Raw genomic sequence first — 12074 nt, forward strand, 5'->3', positions numbered from 1 at the left:
ACAGCACTGTTCCCAGAACACTGGCTGACCCGTCCCTGTGGAGTTTCACGACCTGTCAGTTGTGCGAGGTCCCAGCCATCTTGCTCACAGCTCAGCCCCCATCTTTTCTTCCTTATCTTTCCTTTTCCAGAAGCAACATCGTTCCTGCCTCTTACTTCTGTAGAGTAGCTCCCTGACTTCTCCTATGCCTCAAGGCCAAACCCAAAATTAAGGGTGAGCTCAGAAGGTAGGGAGACAAAAGAGAGAACAGGTGATGAGAGACATTTCTTCTCCTAGCACCGCCGCTTTCTAGCAGTATGACTTTGGAAAAATTACTTATCCTAAGGCACCAATGTCTTCACCTGTAAATTGGCATTAAGTAGATAATTATTCAAAGCACCTTTTTCTGATGAGAGCAGTATGTCTTAACCCAACAGAAGTACCCTGGGCCTGCCTCTTGTCTGTTGTGGGAAGAAAATAACGGTGCTGTCACTACTGTTGCCACCACTATTCTTACAGTGACTCCGGGGTAGACTCTTTGGACATCCGTATCTTAGTAATTACTCTTCTCCAGAGTTCTCTTTTGTGCTAGAAAGCTGACATTTAGAATTCCTTATCAGCTTCAGGTTACTACACTAGCTCAGGGGAATTCAAATGCCAGTCTTTCATGCTTAAAGTATCTTAAATTACTACCTGAATACCAGTGTACTTTGTATGGAACTTTTTGCCTTTGCACATTTACTAACTTTAGGATGGTGCTTGAGCAGGAATCTTTATTGAGACCTGTGACTGCAGTTGGCAGATGGAAATGATTAATCCAATATTCAGGTCATGTAAGAATCAGGTTCTTGCTATGCCTACTTTTGAAATCACCTTCCACTGGTCACCCCAGGGGTTCTCTTTATTATACAGTTCCGTTGTTCACCTCGGTACTGACACACAGACCATTCTGAGGTCCTGTTATTATAGACATATGCATGTCAAAATACTGTTTAAGTAGAAAAAAAATTTAAGCTCATAAAATGTAGAAGTTGAGAGGAAATAAATTTACATAGTAAATAGTCTTATGGAGTGTTGATTATATATTAGAGTTAGAAAACAATAATGAAGTGCTTGGAATGAATCTATTAAGTGAGACAAGGAATATAAAAAAATAATTTTTTTTCACATTAATCAATGTGCAAATATTGAGTCCCTTCAATTTGTCTAGAATTTTAATTTCTAACTGATCTAAGACACTTTATTGCCTGAATGAAAAACATTTAAAATTCTATGCCTCTAAAACAATTATTTTCAACCATTTTTTATCTCATAACACACATAGACTAATGTACGCCAAAAAATGTATCTTTTGTTGCACTGACAAAAAAAAAAATGGTATAATTCTGAAACATTTACACCAGATGACTATTGTTGTGTTGTTTGTTGTCATTTTTTTACTTGACAATATAAGAGAAAAAAGGTCCGTGACCCTGACTAAATTGTTAGGTATTGTGTATTTTAAAAATTCTTGGGGTGCACTAGTTGAAAATCACTGCTCTAAAAAGCTAGTAGAACATTTGGTCAAAATTTTTTATCTTTGTTACCTAACTTTTTCCCCCATTTTACATATTTGTGTTTGCATAACTATTAAATATTTTTTAAAATCTGTTTTCTTTTTTTGCCTAGTGTGGTTCCCATACATGGCATAGGTACTGCTCTACAGTCAAGAATGTCCAGTGTTGATTCCCACAGACCCTGGATATGGCCCCGATTCCTCTCCAACAGGCATTCTAGGTGGCCCCTGTCAATCATTTTGGTAGCATGAGTTGGAATCTGCTTTTCTAGACTCTTTTAAAGTTCAAGTCAAACTAGATGTGAAGTTAATGTTCTCCTTACTAGATGCACCCTCCCCCACCCCTTTTTGGCCAGGAAGACTTGATTCTGTAATAATGACTTGAGCCACATTTCATGAATAACTTTTAAAGAATTTTCCAGAAAACTTGTTGACTGCTTACTAACTTTCCAGCCCTGTGCTAGGCCCAAGGATGCAGAAATGAGTGTGACTCGGTTTCTGCCCTTAAAGAATGCCCTGAGGATTTCACAGTGTAAGGGGTGGGAGGTAAATGACAGACGTATAAACAGGTTAGTACAGTGGAAGTGGACACCAGAGTGTGATCTGTGGGAGCAGCACTGAGCTCCAGCTCTGCCTGCAGGATGGGGAAAGAGTTACTGGAAATTGCATCTTGAGCTGGTGGGAGGGTGCTGCAGACTAGGATCCTGGAAGGTCATGGTGTATTAGTAACGTACAGTCTGAAGGACAGTGGAAAAGTGCCTGTGAGTCAGCAACAGCCTGCTGAGGGCTGCAGCAGCAGGTTCCTACCCCAGAGCATGTCACACACAGTGCCTCCCTTTCCCTGCCTCTCTTCCCCGCAGTGAGCAGCTGTGGGCTACTCTGGGAAGGAAGGGCCAGGGTCTCTGGAATCCCCTTACAATTTGCCCAGAATCCCTGTAGGGGTGTCGAACTCAATCAGAGAAGGGGCCAAAATCTAAAATCCAGCCTAAATCGCGGGCCAAATGGTTTACTGAACAGTCATAAACTGACAATGTCACAAACTGACAGCGGAGTGCAGTGATGACAGCGCGGTGCGGGCCACATTGCAAGGCCTGGCGGGCTGGATTTGGCCCGCGGGCCTTGTGTTTGACACATGTGCTTTAGAGGATCATGGCCTGTTGTTTCAGAAAGATTTTTCTGTTTATATGGGTTCTTGTGCCTCAACCCCCAACCCAAATTTAGTCCTGATTATTTTTCCAGGGCATCCTATATAATGAAGAGCTAATATGCTAATTAGACGGTACTATGGAACAAATTTACAGAATGACAAGTGGATGGGGCTGCAAGGGCCGAGCCCCTTGCACAGATTTTGTGCATCGAGCCTCTAGTTCAAAATATAGAGCAGAGAGGGCAGACTTATTTTTGCATCACATTTCAAACTTAGGTCCTTCCCTCCCCTCACCCCCCTCTGTGGTCATATTAGATTATATTCAGAGGCTCTCAGGCAATCCTGAATCTTGTCCTTGTTGGGAGGAGGAGGAATTCATTTTGGAGTTGATGGGCTGTGTTCCTGTTATCATGTCAAAGAGTTGCAAGACATAACTATTTAGGAAGGAGCTTGACGTCACTTGCCATAGCAGTGCGAAGTCTTTTTTTATGCCAGTTGGGATAGCAAGGTGAAATCATTTTGGTATCATTTGTTATAGGATGAAATCTTTGACCCAAGTACTGTTGGGACCAGGGAGAATGGTCAGTGTCTCTCCTGGTAGGGATAGAGGCACTAAGGGGGTTAGGATTCCTTGCATTCAGCACCAACTGATTGACATGCCTCTAGAAATTCAGAGAAATGGAAGCGAATAAGGAAATTTAAAAAAGCTCCAAATCTACCTATCCAAGAAAATTTTAAGGAAACGTTTTGACATACTAGTAAATTTGCAAATGGTTAAAGATAAGCAATGGCAAATTGTCAGCTTTGAGGGTTTCTCAGGGTGAAATACATCTTAAAGCACTACAGCAGCAACCAACTACTGTTCCCAGCTCCCAGCAACTGATTGCACATTTCTGATGCATCTGGGGTCAGATTTGCCTTCCTAAAAGTCATATTGTCCAAATGTTAGTGAAATTCGAATTCAGCCATGGTGCCCTTGTGTCTCACTGTCTGTCTGTGTAAATTATGGGTGCTACAGGACCCAGATTCAGGGTCTTTTCAATTATTTCCAACACTATTGCTAAGTGGGTATCTTTTTATCTCTGAAGAGGGGATAGATGGTGGCCACCTGATTTTGTGGGTCTTGGTTATAGACACGCTGCTAGGGTTCTTATCTGTCTCTGTGTAAACTGAGGATTGGATCATCCACTTCAGAGCATTGTTTGGTCTGGTTTTAGAGAGCCGGAGTGTCTCTGGTCGGGCTGTGGATGACTTCATTGTTTCACAAGTCCACAGGGGCTGTTAGAACAGTCAGAGATGTTGAAATAGAGCCTCACTGACGCATTAGCAAAATTGGACAACTGTTAGGTTCTCTTATCAGTTGTTTCACTCAGTTTGCTTTTGTTTGTTGTAAACCCCAGGAGTAGGAGGTTTAATAAGACGTTTTTGAAATCACTATAGTAGAATGTCTTGCCTCTCTACTATGAGTCTTGGGAAATTCAAAACCATTTCTATATGACATCTTTCCATAAAGAGAGTAGGTGTTTTTTTGTTTGTGTTTGTTTTTTTCTCTTTCCTGTTAAGTAGTACACCGTTCATTTTCATAACATGATTTATAAAGGTTGAGACAATATATAGGTTTTGCTTAACAAAGATAATCTTTGGAGAACTAAGGTCTTCACCTTAACAAGGTCTGGAGAAAAATCATCCTTGTATTTTGGTGATAACGTGGGCAAGGAAGAATGAACATGCTTCTAAGTGGGAAAAAGGAAGGTTATCTCAGAGACGTTATGCTCCTTGGGTTTGGCTATGACTTTGGTCAAAATTGTGTTCAGATTCCCCAGAAAAGTACTCAGAAAAGTTTTACTTTAAATTTCTTTATAAAATAGGAGAAACACATTAATTACATCTAGTAGTTTGTTGAAGTGCAACAGATAACCTCAGAAGACCTAATATAAATAGATGTCATAGGACAGATGAGACCAATTAGCTTTCTTTTATTTTGAGGAAGGATCGGAATTGTTTGAGGGTCAGTGTCTACATGTGGAATGTGACAGATCAGATTTACTTGCATTTTCTCACGCCATTAGGAAGATTGAAATGTAGCACTGTGTGAGGCAAACATAATTAGAGCAGGGACTTCTGGATTAGGCTTTATTGGCAACTGTGTGGTCAAAATATGTTAAAAAGAGGTCACTGTGTGTGCAAGTTTTTTAGTTCTGAGTTGTCATCTATTAAGTTGTTTCTCTGAGAGGATGGCATTTTCAGATCAGAGGTGTAATTTCTGGTTTAATTAGATGAAGTCTTTTTTGTTTTGTTTCCGTTTCTGCCATTAGATTTTACTGCTTTTCTACAATGGGTATTTAATATGGAGTTCATGGGTCCTGTGATGGGTGTATTTTCTTGACGTTGTCTACAGAATTTGGTGGGCATATGGGTTTTGTATGTGTGTGAGTGCGTTTGTGGAGGAGATTCATATTTTACATTAAGTTTTCAAGTCCAATGCTCTGTGACTCCCAAAGATGAACAAAAAAGCTACTAATTTAAAGGCTAATCATTGTTCCCTCATTTAGGGTGCAGCCTACTTTGCCCCCTGAGCCTTCAGAGTCACGTGGCCTGTAGGCTCAGTTCTCTATTCCTTATGAAGCCCATGGGTAACTGATAGCCTTTATTGTTCTGCAAATTTGACATAGGATTAAGAGTCAACTCTTTAAATTACTGTGCAGATTTTCAAGCTGTAAATTATTGAATACCATTTGTATAATTTCTCTGCTGGCTATTCCTGTGTTGCACTCTGCTTCAGCTCTGATCTTTAGACAATAATCACCTGACAATAATCTACCCATGAAAATCTTCAGCAGTATATTATTATCTTTTTAATGTTTTTATTTATTTTAGAGAAAAAGGAAGAGAGAGGGAGAGAGAGAGAGAAAAAGGAAGAGAGAGGGAGAGAGAAAGAGAAACATCAAACATTGATCAGCTGCTTCCTGCATACCCTCTACTGGAAGGGTCTGACCGGGAATCAAACCATTGACCTCTTAGTCATGGGTTGACACTCAACCACTGAGCCACACTAGCTGGGCAACAGTATATTCTTATCTTTGTAACTGTAATCTATCCTGAGCTATATAATTGGTTCTTAAGAGAAAGTTCTTTTTCCTTTATCTTTTTTTCCTGCCTGATAGAAATTAGATACCTTAGGCAGGAATTCTCTAAGAGATATTTCAGGAGCTTCTATACCTTCATTCTTTTGTTGGTTGTTTTTGGTTGTCCTTTAGCTCTCCTTCTGCGAGATTTATTCAAGTGGAGCAAGGCTGGAAGAGGAAGGTTGCTGAGGGATTAGATGAGCGGGTGCGAGGGGGACTTTCTGTCCCTGCCAAATGATCTTTGCTAAAAAAGTATGGAATATTTTTCTTTTAATTTCCCAATCATAGTGTGAATTCTTCTCTGCCAAATGGATTTTGGGTCTTTGCCTAAGCCCCATGTGCTGGAGTCGAGGATTCATCTTGGCCAGACATTGCCACATGTTGAAGAGGGAGCCGCTTCCAGGAAAGCTCCCAGAACTGGGGCTCCTAGAAATCTTTCCTTGATTGTGTGAGCCAGGCTGGACACGTTGAACCATCTGGAAAACTTTGGACCCCAGCACCGATCTCTGTCTCATACCTATTTTTCTTTTCGTTTCCTAAATTTTAAGAAAAATTCTTTTTCATTTGAGTTATATATACTTATTACTATTCTAAATGGGTAGTCCAAAAAGAAATGTATGCCTGAGGGCTGCAAAGACATTCACCAGGAAAAGATTTGATGTCCCCTCTGTGGGTTTACATTGTTATTTGTGCCATGATGATGCTCAGTGAACAGTTTTAGAAGGAATAAGTCTGAAAACTTTTTACTGATGTACTATTAGTGGCAGAGTGTTTCTTTTTTCAGGCACTCTTGAATAAGTAATGGTTTTATCTCTCCTTTCTTCACTCTCCCTACTGTGTGCTTTCTGTGGTGTGCATCTCTGTTTATTTGATGCTACAGTTCATGCCCCCACTCTGTTTCCACAGCCTTTGTTGTTTATAGTGGCGATTAATGTGTTTATTACTAGACTAGAGACCCGATGCATGAAATGAAATTTGTGCATAAGCGGGGGTGGTCCTCCATCCCAGCCTGCACCCTCTCCAATCTGGGACATCCCTCTCACAATCCAAGACTGCTGGCTCCTAACCACTTGCCTTCCTGCCAGCCTGATTGCCCCCTAACCACTCCCCTGCCAGCCTGATAGCCCCCTAACCACTCCCCTGCCAGCCTGATTGATACCTAACTGCTCCCCTACTGATATGATCATCTCCAACTGCCCTCCCCTGGTAGCCCAATCGCCCTCAACTGCCTTCCCCTGTGGGGCTAGGAAACTGGGAGACTCTGGCTGGATGAGGTGGGGCTGAGGAAACTGGGAGACTCTGGCTGGATGAGGTGGGGCTGAGGAAACGGGGGGACTGAGGCTGGATGAGGCAGGGCTGAGGGGACAGGGGCGGGGGGTGGGACGACGACTCTGGTTGGATGAGGCTGCTCTGGCAGGGCTGAAGGGACTGGAGAACTCTTGCTGGATGAGGTATTTGGCACCTGCCACCCCCCACCCCCACCCCACCCCACCCCAGTGGGGCTGAGGGGGCTGGGTGCCACCATCTTATGGCTGTGGACGCCACCGTCTTGTGAGGGCATGGCAGTCAATTAGCATATTCCCTCTTTATTAGATAGGATGCAGGTAGCATCTCAAAATGCTGTGAAGTAGAGTCAGAGCAACCAAGGAAAATTTTATTTTGCTCAGGCTATACATGATGTTCATTAGTGGCCTGCTTTTAGGACTTTTAGGACTTTTCCTCGTGCCAAATATAAAAACGATCCTAACGATCCTAGCTGTCTTGCAGAAATAGTTTCAGTATTACTCATATTTTTTAAAAGATTTTTTTAAACTTTTCTATAAGTTAGCTATTTGTACCTATTAATATATTTAACCTTTTTTTTTTTTTTTTTTTTTTTTTAAAAAACCTTTTAGGTAACATACATTTATGAATTTTCTGTTATAAATAAATCACTTAAAAGTGATCTATGTATTAAGCACAGTATTAAATATAAGATGTCTTTTGCCTGCAGAGTGTTTATAGTCTATTTCAGATATTAGGACACACACACTCAACAGTTAGAGTGTTTATAGTCTATTTCAGATATTCGGACACACACACTCAACAGAATGAGATGGTATGATGTACTATAGTGCATGTTATTTATAGAATAAAATACTTTTTGTGTCACTGGAAATGAGGAAATTAAATATTCAGTTGTCGTTTTCTGAGTGGCCACCCTGTGCCGAATATCGGTATTGACAGTTAAGTTTAGAGCCTTGTTACCAGTGACCTGAGTGTATGTGTGCTAAGTGACACTGGAAATCCATCCCCATGATAAAAGGTGAAGAACGCTCGGGAGGTGTGAGGTGGCCCAGCGTTGAGTGCCGTGTCCCTGATGATCGACCCCAAGCACAGACTTCACCAGGGTTATGACTGAGATGTGGTCATTCCCAGTGTGTCACTCAGTCTGTGTCTTTCCGGCTGAAGTTCTTTTTTTTTTTTTTTTTTTGTCTTTTCTCTTCCTTATCACGTTGTGCTGCACTTTGCTTTCCTGTATTCCTGTTGTTTGACCTTGTGCTCCAGGGGGATGTTGTTGAACCCACCGGGTCCCTCTCTCCCGACAGGTATTCTCTGCTGCTGCTCATGCCGACACGGGTCACTGACAGCAGTCCTGGATCTGCTGTCAGAGCGGCTATCGTGTTCCTCTCCAGGCTCGTGGTTTTCTTCCCTGCTTTTTCTTCTTCTTCTTCTTCTCTTTTTTAGCTGAGGCTATATACACTCAGTTTTTTTCTATGTGTTCCCTGTACTTCATTTCTTTGGAAAACCCCTTCAGGCTAATAGCTGGGATGATGAAAGCGCTGGCAGCTCCTCTTGGCAGCCCCTCTCCCTTAGCTTTCAACACTTTTCTTAGGAAGAACTCCTCCTCAGAGAGGTTGGCGCTTACCTGGAAGAGAAGAAAGCCGTTCCTCCGACAGTCCGGAGGGTGACACACCCTCGGGGGTTCCGGGCTGCAGGGGCCAGCTTAGCCATTTGACTTGCAGGATAAGGCAGTCCTGGGGCAAGGTAACTTACTCTGCCTTCGCCAGCTTTGGAAACAATGTGTTCCGTTTATTTGTGTTCCGCTATTACTGGGAGCTGAGTCATGTTTTAGTTGAGATTAGTGTGGGTTGAATCATATGATATAATCATTTTTGTAGTGAAAAATAATCAAATATTGGCAGAAATCATCTGCTTCAATAGGTCTTATCTATGGACATGAACCTGAATAAACTTACAGCTTGTTTCTGTTAATGCTGAGCTTTGGAAAAGTATTGCAGATGCTATCCTAGTGATTTTATTTTTATTTTTTTTAAATAGATTTTTTTTATTGATATCAGAGAGGAAAGGAGAGGAAGAGAGAGAGAGAGAGAAAAACATCAGTATTGAGAGGGAACCATTGATTGGCTGCCTCCTGTATGCCTCCTATTGGGGACTGAGCCTGCATCCCAGGCTTGTGCCCTTGACCGGAATTGAACCCAGGACCCTTCAGTCCACAGGCCGACGCTCTATCCACTGAGCCAAACCTGCTAGAATTATCCTAAGTGATTTTAATGCAAAGTCAATACTAAGAGCCCTCTCTCTCTTGCTTCCTAGGTTACTCTGCACCTGAATCCCATCTCCTCGGTGCACATTCACCACAAGCCCGTTGTGTTCCTGCTTAACTCTCCACAGCCCCTGGTCTGGCATCTGAAGACAGAGCGGCTTGCCCTTGGTGTCCCCAGACTCTTTTTGGTAAGTGTTTGAAGCCTCCCCACAGAGATCCTTAGCACAAGGATATAATGTCCCTAAAACTTTGCAAGACTTTTTCATTGAAGTAATACCAGACATAGTCCGTGTGTCAAATTTGGAATATGCTCTTAGTGATACTCTGATGACATAGATAAGCTTTCACAGAAAACAAACACCACTCAATGCCTTCTCTGCGGATGGAGAGTCAAGTCTGGTTTACGCCTTACAGCGGGACCCGTGGCCGTGCTCTGTGTGGCCAGAGCTTTGGTCTCCGCTCGGAGACGCCCCACGTGGCACCACGAGCAATGTAAACACTGTAAATAGCCACTAGGTGTGTGGTCTCCGACCACAAACCCAGTACGAGCAAACACATTCTATTTGTATATATAACACGGGCCTCGTTTCTGATACGAGGTTCTGTTTGTTGAGAAAGTGACACAGTGAGCTCCAAAATGAAAACATTTGTATTTTATAAAAAAGCTGGAACCCAGCTCTCGTGGAAAGATCCAAATATTACCTACTATTTGTAAATCATGTCCTTTTGAGTTTGCCAGAACATTCAAGTTTGCTAGTTGTGGAGAAATTGATGGGTTGTTTGGATGGATTTTTGGGGTATGATATCATGTCTGATGATGAGCAACACTGCACTTCACGGTGATAGCCCACATTGTCTATTGCTAGAGATACATGCTAATGTCCTCAAGTACAGAGCCTTCAGCTTTGTATACCACCCTCGCCCACAAGCATTCAAAATAGTAAGAGGCCTCAGTTAATAGTATTTCTCTATGGATACATTTCTTCTAATTAATTATTTTTAATCCAGATCTGTAGTTTTTTGTCACTTGTATTTGAAGAGTACTTTAAACAAAATCCAGAGGTACCCATCAAATAAAGGAAAAATCCATAATCAGTGCAGTTAATACGTAGATTAAATAGATGAGCAAAAGAGAAAAGATCCTCTTTATAGTGGGATGCTCATCAATAAATGTAGAATGAATGATGGAGTTAGAAAACCATCGTTTTGCAACCATCATAGTAAAAGCTGTTTATGCAAGAGTCATCAAGACAAGTAAGTCAGTGGAGGTGGAGGGAATGTATGGGACAATACATTTGCATAGTCTTATTAATAGCAAATGAAAGGGACTTATTAATAACAAGTGAAATAATGGTAACTAAATGTAGTGGAGATACCTAGCAGTGCCTTAACCAGGGGATCAAAATTACATCAGCATGGCGCAGAGGGGCGTTGAGCACCTCCAGGTGTGATAACAACAAACACAGCATCACTTGGGTAGCATTGAACCTAATCAGGAGGAAACGTCGAAGAATAACAGATTGAGTGACATTCTACAAAATAACTGGCCTATGGTCTTAAAAACAAAACAAAAACGTGCGTCATGAAAGACAAGGAGAGGCTCAGGTGCCATTAAAGATAGAAGGAGACTCAGAAGACACAGGCGATCCTCCTGGGAAGGGAAGGGTCGTTGCCCCAAAGCAGCGGTCACCAATAGGTGGTCAATCCGTGGTGTCTGAAAGGTTGGTGACCACTGCTCTAAAGGACGTTATTGGGATAATAAAGGCAGAGCTGGACTTAGGCTTATAGGTGGAAGTATTGTATCGGTCTTACATTTCTTGAATTTAATAATGGAACTATTGTTATATAAGAGGTTATCTTCCTTAGGAAACATAATACACTTAAGTATTAAGGGATAAAAGGCCAAATAATTCAGGAAAACGTCTGATGTATAGATAGACGAATAAAGCAAATATGGCAACGTGTTGAAAACTGGAGCTTCTAGTTTAAGGGTACATAAGAGTTCTTGTACAATATTTGCAATTTTGTAAATATGACTATTTCACAATAAAAAATTTTTAGCTCAAAAGTACATTTACAAGGTAGGAGTTAGTTACTAATAACTTAAATTGTAGCCTTTTGGGGAATTAAAACTCTCATCACTTATGAATTAAAAAGGCCAAAGGTCAGAGTTGTTGTTGCTATCACTAGCACTTTATTTAGCTCTTGGTATTACAGTAAGCCCTCTGATACTTCATCTCATTTAATTCTCACAATAAGCCTGTGATGATGTGGGTGTTACCTCATTTAAGAGGAGGAACTGAGACTGAGATATCTGAACCCTGCCTTGTTGTCCAGCCGGCTTTCTTCAGGGAAAACGGTTTTCTCTCCCATCTGTACATCTGTACGGGTCACTTTCTGGATTCCTTCTTCAACGTGCCCCTCCATGGGTTCTGAGGGAGAGCATCTTACTCTTCATTATTACTTATCTGCTTTAATTTTGTTTAAGATCTATTAAGAATTGCCCTTGGACATCAGATTAAGGGACCTAAATCAAAGGATTAGAGTGGGTACTCAACCCAGATAGGACTTAGTCTACAAAAATCTAATGGTAAATTGGCTCCCTTCATATTCATTGCCAGTCTCCTTTCATTAAAGGTATTTGTGATAGGAGACTAAGGACCATGATCATAAGGTTCCATTTAGCCCTTATAATGCAAAACTATGCTATCCAATATAGTG

The 12074-nt window shown here is 41.5% G+C and overlaps 1 protein-coding gene across 2 annotated transcripts in view; it reads left to right on the forward strand.

The window, feature by feature from the left end:
- Window positions 1-12074, forward strand: part of TGFBR3 (transforming growth factor beta receptor 3) — a 198297-nt gene that overhangs the window by 114064 nt on the left and 72159 nt on the right. For both annotated transcript variants that reach the window (XM_084873400.1, XM_084873401.1), the window contains exon 4: window positions 9404-9541. In XM_084873400.1, coding sequence (XP_084729526.1) covers window positions 9404-9541 — 138 coding nt within the window. The remainder of the gene's footprint in view (window positions 1-9403; window positions 9542-12074) is intronic.

The sequence above is a fragment of the Pipistrellus hanaki genome, assembly GCF_964339955.1.
Source record: "Pipistrellus hanaki genome assembly, chromosome: 2".
NCBI lineage: Eukaryota > Metazoa > Chordata > Mammalia > Chiroptera > Vespertilionidae > Pipistrellus > Pipistrellus hanaki.